General features: G+C 38.4%; 3 protein-coding genes across 6 annotated transcripts in view; 1 reads left to right on the forward strand and 2 right to left on the reverse strand.

Moving 5' to 3' along the window:
* znf592 (zinc finger protein 592) lies at positions 1–11,283 on the reverse strand. Of its 3 annotated transcripts, none has more exons than XM_057837048.1 (11): positions 11,125–11,283; positions 8,717–10,755; positions 8,299–8,477; positions 8,013–8,186; positions 7,358–7,517; positions 6,804–7,049; positions 3,293–3,405; positions 2,990–3,131; positions 977–2,916; positions 736–890; positions 1–456 (listed from the first exon to the last, which is right to left on the reverse strand). In XM_057837048.1, the coding sequence occupies exons 2-9, from the start codon at positions 10,751–10,753 to the stop codon at positions 2,602–2,604; spliced, it is 3,366 nt and encodes a 1,121-aa protein (XP_057693031.1). In that variant the 5' UTR covers positions 10,754–10,755; positions 11,125–11,283; the 3' UTR covers positions 1–456; positions 736–890; positions 977–2,601. The 3 variants fall into 3 exon arrangements, with proteins under 3 accessions (XP_057693031.1, XP_057693032.1, XP_057693033.1); XM_057837049.1 differs by having other exon boundaries at positions 11,133–11,279; XM_057837050.1 differs by lacking the exon at positions 11,125–11,283 and adding an exon at positions 11,008–11,113.
* slc28a1 (solute carrier family 28 member 1) overlaps positions 10,815–25,015 on the forward strand; it is an 18,570-nt gene continuing 4,369 nt past the window's right edge. Inside the window, exons 1-18 of one of the 2 annotated variants that reach the window (XM_057837051.1) lie at positions 10,815–10,830; positions 15,439–15,507; positions 15,689–15,789; positions 15,851–15,945; positions 18,262–18,353; positions 18,432–18,621; positions 18,692–18,833; positions 19,079–19,192; positions 20,479–20,553; positions 20,630–20,710; positions 20,792–20,872; positions 20,988–21,113; positions 23,345–23,475; positions 23,550–23,718; positions 23,787–23,984; positions 24,199–24,280; positions 24,371–24,469; positions 24,543–24,648. In XM_057837051.1, coding sequence (XP_057693034.1) covers positions 15,504–15,507; positions 15,689–15,789; positions 15,851–15,945; positions 18,262–18,353; positions 18,432–18,621; positions 18,692–18,833; positions 19,079–19,192; positions 20,479–20,553; positions 20,630–20,710; positions 20,792–20,872; positions 20,988–21,113; positions 23,345–23,475; positions 23,550–23,718; positions 23,787–23,984; positions 24,199–24,280; positions 24,371–24,469; positions 24,543–24,648 — 1,886 coding nt within the window. In that variant the 5' untranslated portion in view covers positions 10,815–10,830; positions 15,439–15,503. Of the gene's footprint in view, positions 10,831–15,438; positions 15,508–15,688; positions 15,790–15,850; positions 15,946–18,261; positions 18,354–18,431; positions 18,622–18,691; positions 18,834–19,078; positions 19,193–20,478; positions 20,554–20,629; positions 20,711–20,791; positions 20,873–20,987; positions 21,114–23,344; positions 23,476–23,549; positions 23,719–23,786; positions 23,985–24,198; positions 24,281–24,370; positions 24,470–24,542; positions 24,649–25,015 lie in introns of those variants that run through there. The other variant, XM_057837052.1, reaches the window with a different exon arrangement.
* alpk3a (alpha-kinase 3a) overlaps positions 24,718–25,015 on the reverse strand; it is a 20,026-nt gene continuing 19,728 nt past the window's right edge. The window contains exon 16 of the mRNA XM_057837045.1: positions 24,718–24,818. Within this exon, the coding sequence (XP_057693028.1) occupies positions 24,815–24,818 (4 nt within the window). The 3' untranslated portion in view covers positions 24,718–24,814. The remainder of the gene's footprint in view (positions 24,819–25,015) is intronic.

A 25,015-nucleotide genomic window follows, 5' to 3' on the forward strand; every position in this document is an offset into this window, starting at 1 on the left:
CTTGCTGAACACATCTTCAGAATCATTTGTTTTACTGTCTGTTGAAGGACACCAGGAATTTGTCAAAAGCAGATGACACCTCTTAGTATTAAAGCAAAAAACAAATGACATATTATACATTTAGGACAAAAACACTTATGTTCAGTTTATTACAGAATTTATTAGGTATGCATGAACAATCTGTCCAATTAAAAAAACAATTCCTTCAGTTTGTAAATCGAGCACACTGTACAAATGTTTCTAGTAATTTTCTGCAGTGGAAAGGCAAGAAATCAGAAACACACCATGATATAATCAATAATTTGGTTGATATAATTGTAAAGGTAATGAACATGTTGAACTCGGTGAGTGTATTACGAGAGAAAAAGGATCCTCGGGAAATATAGACGTCCATCTTTGTTGTTGGGAGAAAGTACTACATGTTCCCTCCAATGTTTGCAGGGGGTCGCTTCTTTTCTGAAAGAAACAAAAATTGTGCTGCAAAACCATCATGTTAACAATTCTAAGAGAGTTACAGTCTATTATGTGCCACATCAGAATCACTCAGTCTTCATGAATTAGAATTTGCTATTTCCCGTTCACTGTTCTCTCGACAGTAAGTTGAAAAAATTATACAAAAATCATATTTTTCTATTTGATCAAATCAGTCATTGTGAGCACATGCCATTTTATGAGGATGACTACATTGAAAATCTCAACTTTTGAGGCGGGATAAGAAATGTCCAAATGTCATACCTAAGAGACATGTCTTGTAGCCGATTTTGGGTTTACTATATAGATGGACTGCAGGTCATTCATGGCGTCATCTGCTCCTTCGATGACCTTTATGCCTCCAGCAGAAGTCCCAACAAGTGAATGCTCTGCCATATTTTTTTTGCCCATGAAATGACCTAAACCAACACAAATTCACAATCAACACAACCTAATGTAAATAAATAATACTAAAACAGAGCCAGAACAATGTGACTGCTCTTACCCGTTGCCCACATAAATCCTCTCGGGTGGATCTTCAACTTCAAACCCTTGTTTCTCATTTGTTTATAAGGAATAGTCCGGGATGAAGTCATGACGACATGTGACACTAGGATGACACAAAACAGGAGCCCTGCTCTCCAAACTGACTTGCTTTTCATTCTCTCAAGTGTGCAGTCAAAATTCTATTTAAAAGTCTCGCACTTCTGCTGCTGTCTGGGCAGAGCCGAACACTTAAGCATAAGGAGAAAGGATGGGCTTAATACTGCAAAGAGCTAAAGTCATTGGCCTGATAGCCTGCTTTGTATTGAATGTCTTGTGCTATCCAATGAGATGCACAAGAGCTGAGTCAAATATTTTGTCTTTACATCAGGATTGGGAAATCTACACTTTGGAGCCAAACAGCTAAAAAAGCAAGACAGAAAAACATAATTCAATGCACAATTTTATTTGTCTGTACTTTAGGTAAACATAATGGTAAGGCACATAACATGAGCCACTGCATGCTAAATATGTCATAGCTTGAAAAATGGTTTTAAGGCAGGTATGACAAGTCACTGTAAAGGGTATCAAAAGTAAAAAAAAATATTTTTCAACGAGCAAAAGTACAAATCATGCACATCAGCCGGGTTAGCCACATGCTGCCATTAAGTGATGCACAGAGAAAGTAGAAATGTAAGTATTATGTAGCACACTAACGTAACACAGAAAGGTTCATAAGTCAATATGACTTAGAAGCCCAATATGGTTCCCCAAATCAATTTATAAAATTTAACATGGGATAATAAACTTTCTGCATTGCACTGTGATTATCTGTCACTCACTGAAAGTTTAACAATCATCGCCATTTACCAGAGGTAGTTACTGTCACACTGCCAACACAAAGGCATTAACAAGACATCCCTCACTTTCATCTGTGTCAATGTCTTATCTGAAAGTACCTTGATTTTTACATAACTAAGAACTCACGTGGCTTCAAAATGTATTTTGTGGAAGTCTGAGGTATTTCAATACTGCTGAAGTTGAACAAGTGAACCTGTCTGCTTCCCCTTTACAAGCGTTCATTTTAAAAAAATAAAAATAAAAGCATATATTGCTCAACGAATGAAACAAATCTCTTGTTCCTGCAGCCCAAGTAAACGCTTTAGCATCTATTCTGCTTTCAAATTAAGTGCAAAAATTATAACTCTTAGAATTCCATTCGATGGATACTGTGTGACATTAATGCAAAGGAAAATAACTGTATAGCAGTTGGTTATATAAACGTGAACGAAAGCACAAGCTTATCCATGTAATTGTATTGCACCACAACTTCCATCCCCGAGTTATGTTACTTTCTCATCATGGTGAGTTTAGCCACCATGATAAAAAAAGAAAAAAAAAACTAACCAAAAATAGGCTACACTTACTATATCACCCAAGTTGAAAAGTTGCAAAAATCGAAGAAGCCGTTTTAAGTTGGTCAACTACAGATGATACTAGATTCTAGTAAATAAAAATGCTGGTGTTTTTTTTTTTTTTTCAATATTCTGCAGTGGCTGTTTAAAAAAAGTGTGTCCATGAGGAGCATTGTCCAGCATGTGGTAGTTCCAGGAGGAAAGCAGCTTGAGAGATGAGTGGACATGGACATTACTGCTCTGATATCTCAATGGGACCTGAATGAGAGTCTGTCTGGGCGGGATTGGCTTTGCTCTGACGGACCTTTGCAGCAGCCTCCTCCTCTTCCTTGGGATTTTTGCCCTTATGAACAATGACCAGGTGTCTGGAGAGGGACAGCATTGACGTGAAGCACAGGCCACAGTGAAGGCACTGAGGAGTGTTTTCTGCGCTTTTATGTTGAGTTATGTGTTTGTGGAACTCGCTGTAATCATCCGTGATGTATCTGCACTTGGAACAGTGGAAATTTCTTTTTGCACGCTTGGCTGAAGGAGCCTCCGGGGAATCCTATAATCAAAATAGGTCTCCATATGAGTGTAAATAACATTCACACTGTTAGTTATTGTGTAAAAACTGTTACCTTGCCCAAACCATTTTTGCATTCATGGATAGAGGTTTTTGGCATTTGGCTGAGGTCAGGATTCCTGATTCCATGCATAAGACTAATGTGGTTCTTCATCAGTACAATGCTACTAAATGTTGTCTTTCTGTCAGTACAATACCTGAAGAAGCAGTCCCAAAAAATTGTTAACTTTAATAGGATCATATATATTGGCACATCAAATGTCAAATACAGTCCAATAATCTAGCAGCTGGGAATAAATGAGACTTTGTATTGGTCCAACTGTACAATAAAATATGTTCACCTTCAATCGTAACTTACCAACAACTATAAATTTTATTTTTTCCGTCATGGGTCCTGCGAATGTGTCTTCTTAAGTTAGTAGAGGAGTTGAATGACTGGTTACATTGTCCACAGGCGTAGCGCTTATATGACTAATGGGGAAACAAAGAGTGAATATTTGTCACAGAAGTTCTTTTGACTGCACGGGGTTGTGAAGAAATCCATTGCACTTAATAGCTTTACTGCTTGTACACAAATTTCTATTACCGTAATTTTCGGACTATAAGGCGCACCTGACTATAAGCCGCTACCCACCATATTTGACACGAAAACGGCATTTGTTCATAGATAAGGCGCACTGGATTAAAAACCGCAGCTGTCCTCATTGTGTTATGGGATATTACATCAAAAGATATTAACCAGGAACGCATTATTTGACAGCGGCATCATAACACTGTGAGAAGACCAAATGAACCACCATGAACCACAATTGGCTACAAAGCTTCATTGCCTCAAGAAGCTTCATTTGGCCATCAGTGCTCCCTTGGGGGAGACAGTCAACCTTTGCTACCACCTGCTGTAAACACTGTTGTCATCCAACATGCCTCCTAGCATGCATTGCAGCACTACAGATGTAAATAACAATCAAAATTCATTTATTTCTTCAGTTACGCTTCCAAATGTTTCATTAATTCCCAGCCCTAGTATTTGGTAACACTTTGACAGTGGTGCCATAAAACTGTCATAGGACTAAATGAACCACCATTGCTTCAGTAAGCTTCATTTAGCCATCGCTGCTCCCATGGGGAGACAGTCAACCTCTGCTGCCACCTGCTGTCAACACTTTTGTCGTCCAACATGCCTCCTAGCATACATTGCAGCGCTACAGATGTAAATAAAAATCAAAATTTATTTATTTCTTCAGTTACTCTTCCAGTTGTTTCATTAATTCCCAGCCCTAGTATTTGGTAACACTTTATTTGACAGTGGTGCCACAAAACTGTCATAAGACCATCATAATTATGATATGACACTGCAATGAGCATTATTGAATGCTTATGACAGATGTCATTTTGTATCATCCAGCAAATTATCTCACTTTTGAATAGATGTAAAAGATCCGAGCTGGACATGAATGGAGTGACATAATTTGCTGGATGATGTAAATAAAGTGTTACTATTTGTTGTTGTTGTTGTTTTTGTTCTGCTCACGTTGTTTGCTGTTTTGTTTTGTTTTTTTCAACTGTAAAGCGTCTTTGAGCATTGGTTAAAGCGCTCTACAAATGAAATGTATTATTATTATTATTATTATTATTATTATTAACCCAAATAAATCAACGAATAAGCCGCACAGGACTATTAGCTGCAGGGTTCAAAATGAGGGAAAAAAAGTAGCATCTTATAATGCGAAAATTACGGTAGTTAACAGTAACTGGTGCCGAAAAATGTAATCTGCCAAGTTTGAGCAATCATATGAATCACTTGTACTTCTTATGATTAGACGGTTTTTTGTGTGTGTTACAACAAGAACTAAAAAATATTTACTTTAACGCCTCATAAAAAGAAAAACATACAGGACGTGTTAAAACAATTTATTACGTTATATACAAAGTAATTTCAAGACATTGTATTAAATAAATGCTACTAGTTTATGTATAAAATTATGAACAATTAATCTTATTCAAATACAAGGATGCGCTAAAATTGACGATGCAGATACAATTTTTTGTGTTTGAGATCACACGTACTGTTAAAAAAAACAAAAAAAAAAACAATAAATGAAATGCTACACTTGCGTTCAAAATTATTCAACCCCCACAGTGGATAAATGTTTTTGCAAGTTTGACATTCATTTTTCATCTTGTTTATAATCACATCAAATAATGACATGTCAAATACAACTGAAATAACAAAAATATTGGCCTGTCTGTGCTTGTAGATTACCCAGGTGACAGCTGAGGAACTACAACAGGACATGTCATAGGAAGGTATTCAGGTTTTATCCCAGACAATAAGACGAACACTGCAAAATGATGGTTTCCAAGCAAGAACTCCCAGGCGCAACCCCCTGCTGACTCCAAAGCACAAGAAATATGCCAAAAGCCATGTGGACAAACCACAAAGGTTTTGGGATTTTGTTCTCTGGAGTGAAGAGACCAAACCAACTGGAACTTTTTAGGCCAAAGAATCAACGGTACGTGTGGAGGGGAAAGAATGATGCCTATAAAGAAAAAAACACCCTATCTATTGTGAAGCACGGTGAGGGGTCAGTCATGCTCTGGAGTTGTTTTGCCTCTTCAGGTGCAGGGAATCTTCAGCGTGTGCAAGGTATTATGACTTCAGTTGAATACCAGGAGTTCTTGGATGCAAATATCATGCAGTCAGTGACAAAGCTGAGGCTTGGGTGAGGTTGGACCTTCCAACAGGACAATAATCCTAAGCATACCTCAACATCTACCACATCTTGGTTGCAAAAGAAGTGCTGGAAGATTCTGGAGTGGCCATCGTAATCACCTGACTTAAATCCCATTGAAAATCTCTGGTGGTACTTGAAGGCATTTGCAGCACGCAAGCCCAAAAATGTTAATGAACTCGAGGCCTTTGTCCATGAGGAATGGGCAAAGATATCTGTGGATCACTACAAGAAACTTGTGTCAAGCTATGCTTAATGTCTAAAGGATGTTATTGTTGCAAATGATGTTGTAGTAAGTACTAAAGTTATACATACCTAAGGTGTTGAATAATTTTATCAATTGCCACGTTTACATGGAGCCAAATATTCCAATTACAATCGGAATATTTGTTCAAACCGAATAAATGTGTTCCATATAAACACCTCATTCGGAATGAACAGGCCCAAACCGAATGGAATTTCATTCCGATTCACAGGGGTGGAATATTCCTTTTCCCAAACCGATTAGAAGTAAAATTATATAATGTAAACAGGGAAGCGGAATGGTGTCTGGTTGCGTTCTTTCTGCGCATGCTCCGTACTGACGTGGTGACGTCACTTGGTGACGTAAGTAACGTCACTTGCAACATGGCTTCCAAGCCCACGCACAGCGCACCCACACAACTTTTTAAATGAACGGCGTATCATTCTGAAGTTTTGTTTCCACTCGAAAAGTTAAAACAGCAGCTGATCTGACGATCGATCTCCATGTTTTGCAACGTGACGCTTTGTTTTGATTAATCTGCGCATGTCAGACGGCAGTTGTCAAACGTCCTTTCGGAATAAAGGCAGTCACATGTAAACGCTGGATCGGAATAGATGAAGTGACATGTAAACAGCTGATGTGAAATTTCCATTCGGAATGATTTGAATCGGTATGAATAAAAGTCAGCATGTAAACGTGGCTACTGAAGTAATCACAGAAAGGCCATAAATTGGAATATTCCCAAAAATATTTTTGTTATTTCCTTTGTGTTTGTCTATTTGACATGTCATTATTTAATGTGATTATAAACAAGATGAAAAATAAATGTCAAAATTGCAAAAACACTTATTTACTGTGGGGATTGAATCATTTTGAACACAACTGTACCTCACCTTCCCATGCTTTGACTTCAAATGCGACGCGTAAAGGTCTCGCTCAGGGAAATACTGAAGGCACTCCCCACACGTCCAACCAGATGATTTCATACGAGGCCCACCATTCTTTTCTGTCTTTTTTTGAGGAACCTCCTTGTTTTTTTCAGGGACCTGAATGGGACTGGCATCCTGGTGCAAAACACTACTGTTCGTTTTTTTCCCGTTAACCTCCGACTCCAGTCTCCCTTCTCCTCCATGCACACTCTATTGAAACAGAAAGTGTAACTTTGGAAATGTAGTCACATAGTATGATACATATGCTAGCAAACCGTATTATCTAAAAAAACTGGAAAGTGCTTGTTTTTGTGTGTGTGATTTATGAATCCATTTGTTGTGGCTTGTAGTCAATCATTATTTTTTTGACTGGACTGCAGAATTAAACAGAATTTTTGTTTCATTAGTCATTTTTAAATCTTACAAAGTTAGCTATCTACACGCACAAATTCCTCCCAGGCATATTTTACCCTCATTAAGATATAAAGAGACATTTTGTTGAAATAATCAAGATTTACCTTAAAATGCTGCATCAACGGCTGCTTTTGAGAGAAGACAGAGTTGCATTCCGGACACTTAAATACACAAGTGAGACGCTTGTTGGCGTCCTGATGAAAATGTTGAAAGAGTAACCATTTCTTTTGGAAAATGTTACCACAAGAGCACTTGAAGTCGAACCTGTGTACCAAAGGGGCATTTGTTTCAGATGAACTGGAAAAAGAAACAATCTAAAATATAAGGGTGTAACGGTACATGTATTTGAAAAACATAAAAAAACATTGAGGCTTTTCATTCGTAAAATACATGTTAAAATCTTTGTCATTGGGATTGCTTTTTTCTTTAGCACAGGACTTCTTTTTTGTTCTTTCTTTCAGAAAGAAAGCTGACCAATACGTGGGGTCTGAAAGGCAAACTGTTGTTGGATTATCTTTAAAAACCCGCTACTTTTTGAGCAGAATTCTAGCTTTGTATAGGCTAATGTTCCTGTTGTTGAAAGCACAAAGGTGTGTAATAAACAACTAGCACATTTCTATTTTGCATTTTGTTTTCTTACTGTACCGAAAATGAACCAAACCGTGACCTCAAAACCGAGGTAGGTACCGAACAGAGATTTTTGTGTACCGTTACACCCCTACTAAATTATAGTGACATGGTCATGAGGTAGTAACTTACTGAGGAGAGCTTTTGCTAGCACTGTGTTTATCCTTCATATGAGCTTCATAGCTGTTTTCACTTTTGAAGGTCAAGAGGCAGATGGAGCACTTGTGGAGAACCGCGCAGTGTTTCTCCTCAATGTGCGTCTTTTGTCCGAGAAGGGTCTTGAAAACTACTTCACAGTGAAGACACCTGAAGGGAGGAAAGAAGTCTCGTCAAGTCGACTCTTGCTAAGAGTCTATTATCAATCTAATGCTGGTCAAGACTCTAATAAGCCACTTGCAGTCAGTTCATGGTAACTTACTTGAACCATGCTTTGCGTGCATAGTGGAGACAGTTTTCCCTGACGTGCTTCTGAATGTCTGCTGAGCGACTGATGGCGCCGCACTCGGGGCAGGTATAAGGGGGCTTGAGTGCATGAATGCGCTGGTGAGACTTGAAACTACACTTGTTAGGTAGTAACATTGAGCAAAGCTTGCAAAACTGTAGTAAGAGAAGAAGAAATAGTAAAAAATTACATTTCATTTAAAACAAGTGCAGGTTTAAACAGATGTATATTTGTACGTAAATTTTGAATTAGAGTAATAATTAAATTTATACGCTTTTAAGACCGTCCTTATCAACAATAAACACCAATTCCAAGTCAACAGTTAACCAAAAATTCAGTGTGATTTTAATGTTTTGCTCACAAACTGCATTACCTGACAGTAAGATTTACCCACCAGTTCTTTTGTATCTTCTGACTGCGATTGATAATGTCCAGCGAGCGATTGCAAGTCCGACATCTGCTTGTTGCACTCTAAGCACCGCATTCTGTGGCGGATGGCGTTATCTGGATACAGAGGCATGACGGGCTGGCTCTTAAGCGTGCGTGAAAATGTAGACCGAGACTTCGTTTTAAGTGGTTCGGTACCAAAAGGTACAAACATTTGCGCCTCCGCAATGGGCTTCATGTGAAGTTGTGTGCATTGCATCATTGCGCCTTTGCTCTTGTGCTCCCTGGCGTGCGCCAGCAGGGCGCACTTGTTGAAGAATACAATTGTCTTGGCGCAGTGCGTGCATCCCACCTCAATATGGACGCTCCTCCGGTTATAATGGTACGTGAGGCTACGTTCTACACTGAAAGAGTCCCCACACTCGTGGCAGCGGTAGCCTCGTGCCGGAAGGCGTATGTCACTCTTGGGCGGGGGGTTCAGGTTGGGCACATATGTGGGTACAGGGTTAACATTGTTCAGCAGCTGGTTTAATGTGTCGGCTGCTGTATTATGGACAGATGTTCGTGGCCAAGTTTTGATCTGATGAACCAGTGGGACGGTGCTGCACACAGTTGAGGAGAATGTGTTCTGGCTTGATTGATGCAAGGCAGAGCGGGCAGTCACTGACGCAGCAACGCTATGTGGGACAAGGTTTAGACTAGCAAGGTGCGCTGCTTTGGGAAGGGTGCTAGGACTTCCTCGATGTCCTTTAGAAGAAGATATTTTCTTTGGCGTACATGCTTGAGACGCAGGTGATCTTCTGACAGGTAAATTCTGGAATACTGTTGGAGTCCTAGGTCGTTCCTCTGATTTGCTTTGTAAGACTTTAGGAGAATACGCTCCATCCTCACTCAACAAACTCTGCGATGGCGAGGATTCGTAGGCTGAGTGGACGTCATCCGTTTCAGAATCTGGCAGTACACTGGTAACAGTGCGCTTCACCTGCCCACTGGTGGTTTTGATGGTCTTTATCCGGACTTTGGGTACTGGTGGCGACCCACCAGCTTTGCTGCTGCTGTCACTGCAAATGCTAACAGGGCTGTCGGGGGGCTTCATCATGCGCTTCACAGCTTCAAGTGGGCTCATAGGACTACGAGGGGATACGGAAACCTTGGGGCTGTATTTCATGCAATCGCTGTGAATAACAGGAGACTCTCTTGGACTCTTTATTTGCTCGGTGGGATCCTTCCTAGCATTGAGAGCCACCAGAGCCTCAAGGCAAGAGGGCACCTTCGGGGAGTACGACTTTATTTTAGAAAATGAGTCAGGACCATCTGCCGGGATTCCCAAACTGCTGTTTGTCTCATTGAAGGTATTGCTTGGATGAGGGAGTCCACTGTGTACCATTGGCATTTCATTACTGACACCACTGTCAGGTGACTCCTCTCTTTGTCGCCCAGGTGATTCATTGTCCTTCTGGAGTTCATTAAAAATACAAAGATCTAACTTTTGTGGATTGTCTGCAGCTGAAGGTTCCAAATCGGATTCTTCTTGGAAACATGACCTCTCTTGTTTGGGATTGGCTTTGTCTCTTGTTAATAAACTCCCTTCATATTCAGGACTCGAGTGAGAATGTGACTGGGAAAACAGTGGCGTTGCATCAGGTTTGTGTTGAATTGGTGCCTTTCCCAGATATTCACTTGAAAATCCCCCATTCAGAGCAGAGACAAATGATTTATCAAAGACACATTTGGTAATAGTATCTCCTGAACTTTGTACATTAAATCCATTAGGCAATATTGGTCCTGAGTGAAGCCCGTCTCCAAAACCTTCCGACGGCTCCTGCTGATGTGTGTTTTTCACGATCACACTCACAGTGGGAATCTCTGCTTCAGAGTTTGCTTCATTACTCAGTAAACTGTCGTTGTCGGATACTCCCGGGTGTTTTAGATGCGTCTCATCATGCCCTTCTTGGATAGGCTCTTTTGCATCCAACCCTGTAGCATCTGGGATGTCAAAGGCAGCCAGGAGATCATCAAAATCTGGGGTTTTCATGTCCCCCATGGCTGCAAAGACACGCAAATTGTTCGTCATGAAATGAACCAACACACCAACTTCATTGACACACAAAACAGTTACTGGTAAAATTTTAGCTGACTGAGAGTTTGCTTTCAAAGTCGAGTGACATTAACTTTCTCTTCTTTCGAACAAACTGCACGACTAATAATCTCGTTTCTCTTTTTAGCCTTGTCAATTAATGCAGTCCGCGAATTGCAGTCGCTGGTAATTATTACACTGTCGCTATGAAGAACACGTACCATGTTTTGACGTTAGCAGTTAACCGAAAAGCTAACTTAGCCGTGCCACTAGACTACGGAAGATTCGTTAGCGCGAGTCTAGCCGCGTAAGACGCGGACATCATTGAGCGAGCCTACCATTTGACCCAGGTATCCTTAACGGCCCTATTAAACTGCCAGGACGCCCTGCTGCTTCGCCATTTCGACTACGTTAGCCAACGGGTACAGTTACAGTAAAGCTAGGCAACTAGCTTAGCCTAGCGACGACAATTTCTTCCCAACCAGAATTATCTTTTCCCTGGGTTTGATCTCGCAGGCGTGAGGCGGTGTTTGCGTTACTTGCCTCCAAAAACGTTCGTATCAAAATAATAATAGAGTTATATGTGGTTGTATAACTTGACACATGTAGGTATTTCCCATTCTACTTTGGAAAAAAAAAGGATATTTTTAATTATTTATGTCATTTAAAAAAATATATAGTGCATTCCATTTCAAACACACCAGTTCAATCACAAAATTCTAAGCCCTTCAACTGTCAATATTTTTAGCAAAATTAATAACAAAAATTATTTTATCACAAAAGAGAAAATGTATTACTGCACTGCAGCGCTTTATACTGTACTTATCAATTATGTAGGAAATGTTATTAGTTATTTCAAGTACAGTTATAAAATAGTTTTAATTTTATTTCTTTATTTCATAAGGACACTGCGCTTTGATGAGCATCTATTAGACCAGGGGTGTCCAAACTTTTTGCAAAGGGGGCCAGATTTGGTGTGGCAAAAATGTGGGGGGCCGACCTACGCTTACGTCCTTTACGTAGAACAATATATTTAAGCAAAATTTAGCAAGCCATTCTGTGTGTCGTACATGTCACCGTGTCTTGTTTGATAATATCGCCTCACATTGAAATCTTTAAAAGCAGCGACTGTCTCTTTGCAAATGAGGCAGACACAGTTGTTGGTATTTTAGAGACGAAATAATCCAATTTTCACTTATCCTTGATGCGTCGGCCGTCGCAGTCAGCTTTCTTCTTTTTGTTGATTGTCGCCATTTTAGAAAATTGTGAGTAAAGGGTCACACGGGGTAATGTTGCTTAGAGTGCTACTGCCTTTTAGTGGGTAAATGAGGAGCAGCATTTAGTGTGTAAGCTACTTCATATGCTGGTAGCAGTGCTGCTGACAAATTATTAAGTCTGTGTGTGGGCCAGACTTTATTGATTTTATGACAGAGGCTGGGGGCCGGATGAAATTTGTCCACGGGCCGCATTTGGCCCCCCGGGCCTGACTTTGGACATGTCTGTATTAGACACATCTAAAAAACGTAAATATGCTGGAGTATAGCAAAAATGCTAATTTACATCCACAGTCCCTAGGCAGGTATTCGAACACAAAAATAACAAGAGGGTACAGCAATACGGCACAGAACAGTAGGTTATTAAGAACTTAAAAGTCAGTGATTGCAGAACTGGTATCAAGTCCTGAAATATAAAAATATATATTATAAATACTGAAATATTTTACCAAGGGCGTAGGTTTGCATAGGGACAGTAGGGACATAACACTACCAACTTTTCAGGATGCTAAAATTGTCCCCACCAACCTTTAAGCAACCTTATTTGTATTATATAATGGTTATAGTTCAGTTATATAGGGAATTTAGATTGTCTTTGCATATGTTGTAAGGATAGAATTGACCCTACCATTATTAAGTGAATTATTTTCATTATACAATCTAATAAAAACCAAACATTTATTCTGGAAGTTTTCAAAATGTTTCTTTAGTAGTTTTTGATAACAAAGGTTTGAATCGAACAGTGTATCAGCTGAACCAATGCACGTAAAAGTTATTATCGGTCGATACGGATTTATTTTGCATTGAACATTTAGCCTATCAGTTAATTAGGTTCATATTCATGAGAAATGGGGCCCTTTGCCCCGTCCACCCAATCTGTTTGGTCTTATTAATGTTCCATCCCCAGCAAAAAGTGTACGTGCAGGTTATGCTGTTATATCGTCCCTACCAATGTTGAGACCAAACCTACGCCCTTGTATTTTACCTACTGCATTGCTAGTGATTCTAATTAATTCTACTTTTACAAACTAAATTACTTAAATATATTGCACAACAACCTAATTTACTGACAGCCAGCTGTACATGAACGAGCATGTACGAGAGCTTTGTGATATGAAAATTATTTTTAATACACACTGTTATGTTTCTTCAATCAGTGTATAAAAAGACTCAGAGTTTAGAATAAAACCACATCCCAACACAAAAGACGTGTGATTTAACATATTTTTCAGACTAAAAGGCGCACTTGAAATACCTATTTTTCCCCAAAATTGACAGTTTGCCTTTTTAATGAAGTCTGGTTGTGTTTAAGCCCTTTCCAACCTACTTTGTTGAGGCATAACTCTATTACACTGCTCCAGTAAAGTGCTCAATCATGCATTCGTCATTCAGTAAACCCATAAATAAAACCAATAAATACAATGTTAAAAGATCAAGAAGAAGGCCAGAACATTGATACACAAACTTCTTCATTGATAGAGCACCTTACTATCACAAAAATACTGTATTTTTAATTTTGAAAATATGGACCGTAGACTAGCACATCCACACCTGAGTTTTGAGGTACAAATCTGCACTCGGGCCTTCTAATTCTGCATGTTTTCCATGTGCTTGCCTGGGTTTTCTCCAGTTACGCTAGTTTCCTCCCTCATTCCAAAAACATTCATGTTAGAGTGACTGAAAACTCGAAATGGTCCTTCAGTGTGAATGGTTGTTTGTTTGTAAAACTCGAAATGGTCCTTCAGTGTGAATGGTTGTTTATTTGTAATTTCCTTGTGATTGGGTGCTGACTAGTCCAGGGTGGGCTGCACCTCTCATTAAATCCAATTGAAATTGGGCCGAACCTTGACCCTAGAGAGGAAAAGCAATATAGTTGGATGGATAGATGAAATATTTAGTCTACTGTGAAACATTTTTGTATTTGGATGTCAAAAAAGCATCATAGGTGAAAATTTGTTTCGTTATTCAAACTGAAGAAAAGTTTTGAGGTACAAATCTGCACGCGGGCCTTCTAATTCTGCATGTTTTCCATGTGCTTACCTGGATTTTCTCCAGTTACGCTAGTTTCCTCCCTCATTCCAAAAACATTCATGTTAGAGTGACCGAAAACTCGAAATGGTCCTTCAGTGTGAATGGTTGTTTGTTTGTAATTTCCTTGTGATTGGGTCCTGACTAGTCCAGGGTGGGCCGCACCTCTCATTAAATCCAATTGAAATTGGGCCGAACCTTGACCCTAGAGAGGAAAAGCAATATAGTTGGATGGATAGATGAAATATTTAGTCTACTGTGAAACATTTTTGTATTTGGATGTCAAAAAAGCATCATAGGTGAAAATTTGTTTCGTTACTCAAACTGAAGAAAAGTCAATCAATTGCAGCACATGGCTTCATAAAAAGTGGTTAGTTATTGATAATTGCCAAACAATGTCGTTTTCTACAGACAATGTCCTACTCCAGTCTATTATTCTTCATGAAATCTTTATAGACCATGGACCAGCACCATTTCATAAGAGTTGTTTTGGGTGTGACAAGATCACATTTACGGAAAATGACCAAAGTTCAACCATTAAAAGACATCATGAATCATCCCTGTGGTAAATAATAATCCAGATTGCAATATATCGAATCTGATTAAGGTCAATGTTCTCGTTGTGTTGTCAACATTTGAAAGACATTTAACCTCCAGAAACAAATGCATCTATTCAGCGTAAATACTCCTGTTATATTTATATTACTTGTCAAATTGATCTGTTGTGAAATTTGAGGAAAATACAGCTTGTAATTGGAAAAATAAAATACGTAACTTCTTGTTGTGAAGTTTAAAAACAAAAAAATATATATATTTTTAAATTTATTTTTAACCTAAAAAATAGAACATTTGTTATGCTTGGCTATTTTTTATACTTTAAATTATTTTTAATAATTTACATACATTTAAACTCCAAAATAAAGACGGTAATGTTCCATTTGGTGCAATTTTGCCTCAATGCATCTCACTCTACCTCTTTTTTAACCTCACTTTTGAAAATTTAAAACATTTTAAAATTTTGTTGGAATAATTTAAATGTTATTATCATAATTAGACTTGCTTCAATGAAAATTTTTCTAGCTTGCCTTAGTGTTCTTTAAAAGATTTTCCATATTTTTAAAGAACTAAACATGTAGTAGATAACAAAAAATTCTAATATGTTTCTATCGTGGTTAAAAGAAATCTATTTTAGTGGTGCTCTGTATTTTTATCCATGAAAAGAGGAAAGTATTTTCACACGAGGTCCCAATAAACCTCTTTATTACCTCATTCTGTCCTGTTCTTCCTGGTCTGAGGTACCAGTACGTAATTTGTCCCACAGTTAATGATAAGATGTTTCATGGGGGGCAGGCTATATTTCACTGCAGTGTATTGGACAACGCAGCATTTGACGACTGAGTCGAGAGGCACGCACAATGAGTAAGCCATTAGCTCTGCTTTTCCTTTAACCTGTTTATTTTGCACATGTGTCTTAGTTTTTGTTTATTCTGCTTGTTTGGAACACACCTATTCTTTAGGGGCTTTTATCACAATGCCCGTTTGTCAGGTTGTCCCGACTGTTAAAGCTTTCACAAATGGAAATATTGTTTGTGTTTTGCAGAGGAAAACAACAGTTATAACCTCAAGCATGCCCCCCTTCCCAATGGAAATGGATGCCTGGTAATGGGAAACGGAGAGTGCAATCCTGCGTTTGAAATGGAGGTATGTGACTGTTTTCATTTTTTGAGGAGAAAAGAAATTGTGTTCTATGTATTCCCCCCAGATCACAAATTGTTCTCAGGATGGGATCACAAATGATACTAGCAACACCAAAAAAGAAGCGGAGCACTCTAAAAAGCGACTTGGATTTTATCTAAGGTCTGTTTGGTTAACTGGCATTGTTTCATGGGGCAACACAGTTGTTTTGAATGGAGTTATTGCTACAGGTGTATCATATTTAACTCTGTATTCCTCTATTTGATTATATACTTGAGCTAAAGACACTTGCATGATATTGCTTTATACTCAAACTGTGAAGCTGTTTAGATTTAAATAAATGAATATTCACAAAATATTAATGATTGTAGTGGAATTTCCGTTAAACCTTGAACTTCCTCTCCCAGCTAATATCAGTCCGGAGAGCCAATACTAGGTCTGAAAGAATGCTTCAGCGACCAATATAGGTCTAAACAATGGATCATACCGTTCTGACTAACGATCATGTTTTTTTGCTCCCGATCCGATCCCGATCGTTTTAGTTTGAGTATCTGCCGATCCCGATATTTCCCGATCCGATTGCTTTTTTTTGCTCCCGATTCAATTCCAATCATTCCCGATAATTTTTCCCGATCATATACATTTTGGCAATGCATTAAGAAAAAAATGAATACAACTCAGACAAATATATACATTCAACATACAGTACATAAGTACTGTATTTGTTTATTATGACAATAAATCCTCAAGATGGCATTTACATTATTGACATTCTTTCTGTGAGAGGGATCCACAGATAGAAAGACTTGTAATTCTTAAAGGACAAATGTGACTTTGTATATTGTGACTAAATATTGCCATCTAGTGGATTTTTATGAGCTTTCAGTAAATGATAATTCAGCCATTTAACTTCTGCCCAAATGCATGATGGGAAGTGCAACCATGACTGTGCGTAATGGTACCAATTGATATATCTTCTCAGCATTGGGAAATATAATAGGGTGTTAAGAAAAAGAACGACTACTACCTTTCTTCCCCACATTGTTCCCATGATATTTCTGATCGTTGAGAGAGGGATTGTTAGGCTTTGGCCAATTAAAAAAAGGCTTCAAGGGCTGTCAAAATTCTACTCATTTTACATTGCCTTTTAGTTCTATGTACACGTAATACGGTGCCATTAGAGATTGAACGCGACAATGCGTGTGTGGGTAGTGCAGCGCATGCGTAAATTGCATTAAATATTTTAATGTTATTACTGCCGTTGATGCGATAAATTTGACACCCCCACTTTAAGCCAAAACTAAAGACTCTGGATGAGTGTAAGACATTTTGTCTGTAACGTTAAATACAATTAGAAAACGATTTAATAAAAAAAAAATATATATATATATATATATATATATATATATATATTAAAAAAGGCATGTCCGATATTTTTTTGCCGATTCCGATACTTTGAAAATGACGTGATCGGACCCAATCGATTGGCATCCCGATCGATTGGAACATCTGTAGTTCTAACTGTTCTTAATACATTGTCAAGGATATTTGGGCCCAGTAATCAAAGTGTGTCACCAGAGTTTGGGTACATAGAATAAAAAAGGGTTATGTGTCATGAAATGGGGAGATACAAATCTCTAATACAAGTGATGCTCAGCTATCGGGTGAAATTTAAGGGGACATACAACACCTTGTATAAATAACCTTTATGTGAAAGATGGTGCTCAAGGTAATTAGGTCTGCAAATTTCTTAGACCTATAATAATGGATAAAATGTTGAAACGCAAAAAAAAAAATGACACTGCTCACGAGCGCAGCCATTTTGTGACATCAGTTAAACACATGCACTAATAGAATCAAGCACTGGTGCATGTTACAATAGGTAGTGATGATGTCACACGAAAAGACAGGCAAATACTCGTATTTGTTTGGCGAAAATAGAATCACCAATTCAATGTTTTTCAATTCTTTAAACAAGATTCCTTCTGCTGACATGCACAAAATGAAGGCACTGTCCGTTCTTTTAGAAGGAGATGACTATCCTTTACCGATTTGAATATTCAGAATGCACGTGTCCTGCAGTTTTATGTTTCAGTACTTGTGCTCTCTCTGAAGTAGTTAAAGGGCAAAATTATAGTTCCATCCATGATTCAACCAATACATTCTCTCGGACATCCAGTTCTATACATGTCTGTTGCAATTCCTGATAAACTCCTAAATTAAGTGGCCATTTTCCTCTGAGAACATCCATTTTGAATCCGTGAAATGGCGAAGTATTATGCTGTTGGCATGTATATTATATGGCATACATGAATGAATAACAGGTACATCCTGAAGTTTAATCTCAAACGCAAATATCTCCAACTTTTGTGAGTCACGCGTGACTAAAAATGAATGTATACTACTATATGAAACCCATTCAAGAAATTAACAAATGAATCCATAACAGTTGTAATGTGATTTTTTTGTGTTCTTTAGCCAAATAGCCATGCCGATAAATGTCACTGAGAATTACCTGAAATCTCACTGGGAAACCATCAAGTTTATTATATATGGCATACTCGGAGCAGGTACTGTAGCAACTAAAGTGTCAGATTTCCCAGCGGTTCAACATTTTAAACTCTAATGTGTGTTTTTTTGCCCTGTAGGTTATTTGGTATACTTCATTATAGCCTGTATTTTGGATTTCGAGAGGGCCACTGCCTTGGTGGTCATCACTTGTTTGGCTGTTTTGTCAAAGTCCTATGACCTTGTGAAGAAGTACAAGGGAGAGCGTATCAGTCGCTGTTTCAGTCCTGTAGTAGAGTGCTTCAAATCCAATTTAAGATGGCTCAAATGGTAAATGGACATTCTGATCGCCTGGCTGTCCTTTCAGTGAAGTCCATTGGGTCAAGTGTGTTTATTTCAGGGTCTTCATTTTCATCGTCTTGATCCTGCTTGGACTGTGGCTCGGGCTAGACACAATCAAACGTCCCGAACAGTTTATCTCCTTCGGAGGTGTTTGTATGTTCATCCTGCTCGTGTTCCTCTTCTCAGCTCACAGGACAGCAGTGAGTTTTTTTTTTTTTTGTATCGATCGATAATTACCATGGTGTAGGTTACGAAATGCGCCACAGGATGTTATCTCGACACTTATCTTTCCATGTGTTTTTCCAAGACTTTGGATCTCACTCAGTCTTGCGCGTGCATCATCCCAAAGTTTTTGCAGAGTTGCTTCCTTGTAAAAACACTATGTTTTATGGCGGCTTCCTGATTGATTGCGTGATAAAATGTGTGATGTTGTCTGTACTTTCAGGTGACCTGGAGGCCTGTGTTTTGGGGCCTAGGGTTGCAGTTCTGCATCGGACTTTTTGTCATTAGAACTGAGCCGGGACTCATAGCTTTCCAATGGCTTGGACGACAAGTGCAGGTTCATCAAGCTTTTAATTCTCAATTCTCAAATGTCGATACTGGTTGCAACAGTTATGGATTCCTCCAATGGAATACCATTCCCCCAGTACAGCTCAGTTATATTTAACTTTGGGGAAAAAAAATCTATGTTTAAAGACAGGTCAGATGGATATGATGTTTATTTAGTTCTCAACCAACAGCTTAGGATGCTTTTTGACATGCCAAGTTTTTCTTCATTTAAAAATTAGGGCTGTCAAAATTATCGCGTTAACGGGCGGTAATTAATTTCTTAAATATATCACGTTAAAATTTTTGACGCAATTAACGCACATGCCCTGCTCAAACAGATTAAAATGACAGCACAGTGTCATGTCCACTTGTTACTTGTGTTTTTTGGTGTTTTGTCGCCCTTTGCTGGCGCTTGGGTACGACTAATTTTATGGGTTTCAGCACCATTGTGTAATTATTGACATCAACAATGGCGAGCTACTAGTTTATTTTTTGATTGAAAATTTTTCAAATTTTATTAAAACGACAACATTAAGAGGGGTTTTAATATAAAATTTCTATAACTTGTACTAACATTTATCTTTTAAGAACTACAAGTCTTTCTATCCATGGATCGCTTTAACAGAATGTTAATGTTAATGCCATCTTGTTGATTCATCGTTATAATAAACAAATACAGTACTTATGTACAGTATGTTGAATGTATATATCCGTCTTGTCTCTTATCTTTCCATTCCTACAATAATTTACAGAAAAATATGGCATATTGTATAGATGGTTTGAATTGCGATTAATTAATTTTTAAGCTGTGATTAACTCGGTTAAAATTTTTAATCGTTTGACAGCCCTATTAAAAATCCATTGTTACAAAGAGTATAAAACCAATTACAATAGTAATCTGAATTAATTTGTTCCTAGTTCTTTAGCACAGTAAATCACATGTGACTACTAAAACTAGCACTTAAAATCATTATTCTTCTCTGATGCATGAAGCTCTTCGTCATTTAACCTGTAAAGGCCTTATCTGTTCTCTAGGAGTAATTTTTAAGCGTATGGATCATGTGCTTATCTTTAAGACTGCTTTATAATGCTGTTCAACCTTACGGTTAGGTCATGCCATGTTTCTTATGTAGATGGTTGTTCTGATAATAGTTAGTTTTAGGGCTTAGTTCCGCTCACTATCTACATTGAATTGCTATTATTTGTCCTGTGAGCCACTATTGTAAATGATAGATTGAGGGATAATGTTGCCAGAAGTATCATTATATAATCCAATTTTTATCTCATATATTCCAGATTTTCTTGGACTACACCAAAGTGGGATCATCATTTGTTTTTGGAGATTTGATCAACGGGATCTTTGCATTCCAAGTCAGTGCCGAAGAAAGCGCACATCCAGCAGAAATTATGATATGTTGACACGTGTCTCTTTCGGTGTCTTCCTCAGGCTTTGCCTATAATCGTGTTCTTCAGCAGTGTGATGTCTGTGCTTTACTTTCTGGGATTAATGCAGTGGCTCATCCTGAAGGTTAACATTTACAACTTATTACAGGTCACCGCGGGTTGAGAGCTTACGCCTGAGTTCTAAACATTTTTTTTGTCCATGTAGATCTCATGGATTATGCAGATAACGATGGGAACCTCTCCCACGGAGACCTTGAGTGTAGCAGGCAATATATTTATTGGCCAGGTAATCTTGATGATGTGTGTTATGTGATTTCACAACGGTTTTTACAACGTTTTTTTTTTTTTTTCAATCATCAATCATCCGTTAAGCTTTCGCTTTTCTGTATTTTCCGCTTCAGACAGAGGCACCACTGTTGATTCGGCCCTATTTAGAAGGTATGACCAAATCTGAAATCCATGCTGTTATGACTGGAGGATTTGCCACAATTGCAGGCAGCGTCATGGGAGCATTCATCTCATTTGGGGTAAATAGACAACAATTTTGTACATGTCTTACAAACAATTGACCATTTTTTAAATCAAGTTTAACAAATAACAATGTAATTGGATTAATTCAAGAAGTAAAACAAATTCACTGCTTACAAACACAAATGTACACATGTACTGCATATATTTATAACTACACATTACATTTTTTAATGTGTAATATGCAGCTAAAAGCCTTCAAAAGCAGACAGTGCGCCTTATAATCCGATGTGCCCTATATGTGGATCAATATTGGTTAATCATGGCATGACATTCAATTTAGTGCAGCACCATCTAGTGGATGTATAACGCGACCCCAACCACTACTACCATTGCACCTTAATATGGTGAGCTCTATATGTATATGAAAAGCTTTAAAATAGGCAATTCATTGATGGTGCGCCTTATACTCCGATGCGCCTTATAGTGCGGAAAATATGTTACATATAATAACATATACACACACATATATATATATAGCTGTATATATAAGGTATGAGTATTTCCCACTATAAAAAAAGATGTGATGATGTTATAATAATGCTTCTTTGGACATGTCATGTATATGATGTTTACCGATATTACAATGTCAATCTAATTTTTATTCAAGGGCCTTCGACAAATTTAATATGATAGTATGTACAAAGAAATGTTTCTGTTAGGGTCGCCAAATGCGGAAGCAAATTTGGACTTCTAAACAGACAACAACTAAGGAATTCATTCAACGATTTATTAAATAGAAAACAAAACAAACACGTGATCGCCGAAAAGGGGAAATCACTAAACAGGTTCGTGACAGAAGGTCTAACTACGGAATCAATACTATAAACCCGAGGTTAAACCAAGGAAGTAGGCAGAGAGCCACTTAAACAACAAACTAAAACACTCAAATACCTGCACAAGGTGGAATCAGGGGTGTTACCTGGGGGGCAGGGGGTGGGCAGTGCCCACCCACGGATGTAGTACTAACGGCAGTCTGGGCAACGCTTATGTTATCCCATTCATACAGTACTGTACAGTACTGATTAAGTTTTAACCTTTGCATTGTTATCTCCTCTTTCACCTTAAAAAAAAAAAAAAAAAGAAATTGAAATGTTGGTTTTGTTCCTAGGAGGCGCTACACAAATTTACGCATATTTTGATATTTTTTCTTTTTTTACATTTTATCAGTTTTCACCAGTGTTCATCTGGCTGTTGAGTTTGGTGAGTTTTGAAGCATTCTTAGGGGGTCAAAATAGGGCTCAAAGCATCAGAGAGACAAAGAATGACTGCTAGTGGGCGCTACATAGTGTATTTGGAATTTATCTTTACACGGTATCAAAGATTGCACCTGTCTTGACCTCCCTTCCGATTTTGGTGCATTTTGAAGCAATCTAAGGGGGTCGAATTGAGCTCAAAGGGGCTGAGGAACAAAGAATAACTATAATAATAATAATAAAACCGAGGAACCACAATAGGTTACCTAAAAAAAAAACATTGTCACCTGCATGTCCATACTGTTCAGTTATGGATGTGTTCTAAAGTCAAATAAAATCAAATCAACTTTTATTTGTTTAGACCAAATCACAACAACAGTTATCTCAAAGAGAACACAAAACATGTTTTAAGGTGCAGTAGTCCTACGCTGGATTTCGACCTACTTGAGCATTGTAGCATTTATTTTTTTTGCCACCCACAGGTAAAATGCCCACCTACACCTGGCATTCTGGTAACAACACTGGGTAGAATAATTCAAAACGAGAGTGGCAGACGACCAAAACACTAGGCAGAGGCGAAATTAACAAATGGAATGCGACCTGAAATTACAAGGTGCCAAATGGCGACCAGCAAGTTAATATCCCTGCACCCTTTTCTCGGATTGCCTGGGTTTAGTCTTGATGAGCTTGAATTGGCTGCAGGTGCGACGTTGGGAACGCTTCCACAAACGGCTCTGTAACAAAACAGAACCTGACTTTGAATGGAGACTATTATATTTATCTAAAAGCTGATGATATTGATCAATGTTTTTCATCCCGACCAATTTTTAGGGATCATTGCCTAACCGATCGATGAATCATCGTTACATCCCTACTTAAATCACAAATTTCATGACGATACGATATCATTTCTTCAGACAATTATGGTGATATAACAAAGTCTGCCACAATTTGTTTCACTAAGAGGGTCTTCAATCGATTTATCGATTATGATTGATGTATTGTTATACCACTACTGTCATTGTATGTTTTAGATAGATGCATCCTCTTTGATATCAGCCTCAGTCATGGCTGCTCCCTGTGCGCTCGCCTTTTCTAAGTTGTCTTACCCAGAGACAGAAGAGACCCGGTTCAAGTCAGAGGAGACGATCAAAGTTGCTTGTGGGTGTGTAAACATCACTTTGTTACAAACTTTGTTTCCTTTCATTGTGCTCCTTCACAATGCTCAATACTGCTTAGAGAGGAGAAGAACATTCTGGAGGCAGCAAGCAGTGGAGCATCAGCTTCCATCGGTTTGGTTGCCAACATCGCCGCAAACCTTATCGCCTTCCTCGCCATCCTCGCATTCATTAATGAAGCTCTGAGCTGGCTTGGAGGCATGGTGGGATACCCCGATATCACCTTTCAGGTATGAGGAACACCTGCTATTGGGTTTCAGTCATAGAACTGCGTTTTAAAATTCTGCCTTGGTTCCAGCTATTCTGTTCATATATCTTCATGCCTCTGGCCTTTATGATGGGAGTGCCATTTGAGGAGAGTTTTACTGTCGCCGAGCTTATTGGCATAAAACTTTTCCTCAATGAATTTGTGGCCTATCAGAAATTATCCGCACTTAAGACTAACAGGCTTAATGGACTGGATGCAGTAATTGATGGAAAAAGAATGTGGATTTCCGTGAGTAAAAGCTGAACTCACACACATCGTTGGCAAACATCTCTGGTTCTTTTTTGGGTTAACACACTCACACACAAGCGCAGTCACACACACAAAACAATGAAAAAAAGTACAACATTGTTGTAGAATCAATCTTTTCAAGCACTTATTATTTTTTGAGGGGTATACTGTATTTCCACTGTCATTTTGACCCAAATGCCTTTTATTCTTCCAGGTCCGATCAGAAACAATCTCCACCTATGCTTTGTGTGGTTTTGCCAACTTCAGTTCTCTTGGCATCATGATCGGAGGTCTCGGTGAGTCCCATCATCTTTTGTCTTTTTTTCGTGCACCAGCATCCTGTTGCTGTACTGATGTTTGACACAGAGCATTTTCTCTTACCTAAGCCTCTATATGCCCATCTAGAAGAGGTGATGTCTCGGCTCTTGTGTTGCGATCCATGATCACAGCCACGTGTGTCTCCCTTGTCAATGCTTGCATCGCGGGTAGGTTGCTCTTAAATTTACTTTAAAACCCAGCTTTCTTCAAATTGCGCTTACATTTTTTATCTCTTCCAAGGGGTCTTATTTGTTCCTCCGCTTGACTGTGTAAAGTTGATCAGCGACTCTGCTCTCAACAGTACAGATGTGAACCTGCAGAATTGCTGCACTGACCTCTTTGAAAAGTAGGTTACTACTACAGATCTAAACAGAATATATGTATGGTTTAGACACACATTATTAAGAAGGTAACCTTTTTTTTTTTAACCAGAGTGAATTATAAATGGTCAAATACGTGTTTTAGATTTAAAAAAACATTTAGGGTTCAGTACTTCCAGAAATTGTGTCATGTCACCTGCAAAAACAGTAATAGAAAATAGGTTAGTAGACTCCTTGCCGTGAGACATAACATAATTACAAGGCTAATAATGTGATGGTTTGCACCAAATTTGGTTATACTTTATTTAAATGCTTATGATAACACTGTCATAATACCTTAAGCAGATTTTAAGGGGGGGCCTCAGGGGCAGGACCCCCTGGTGGCCGACAAGT

Source organism: Corythoichthys intestinalis, chromosome 5 (assembly GCF_030265065.1).
Source record: "Corythoichthys intestinalis isolate RoL2023-P3 chromosome 5, ASM3026506v1, whole genome shotgun sequence".
NCBI lineage: Eukaryota > Metazoa > Chordata > Actinopteri > Syngnathiformes > Syngnathidae > Corythoichthys > Corythoichthys intestinalis.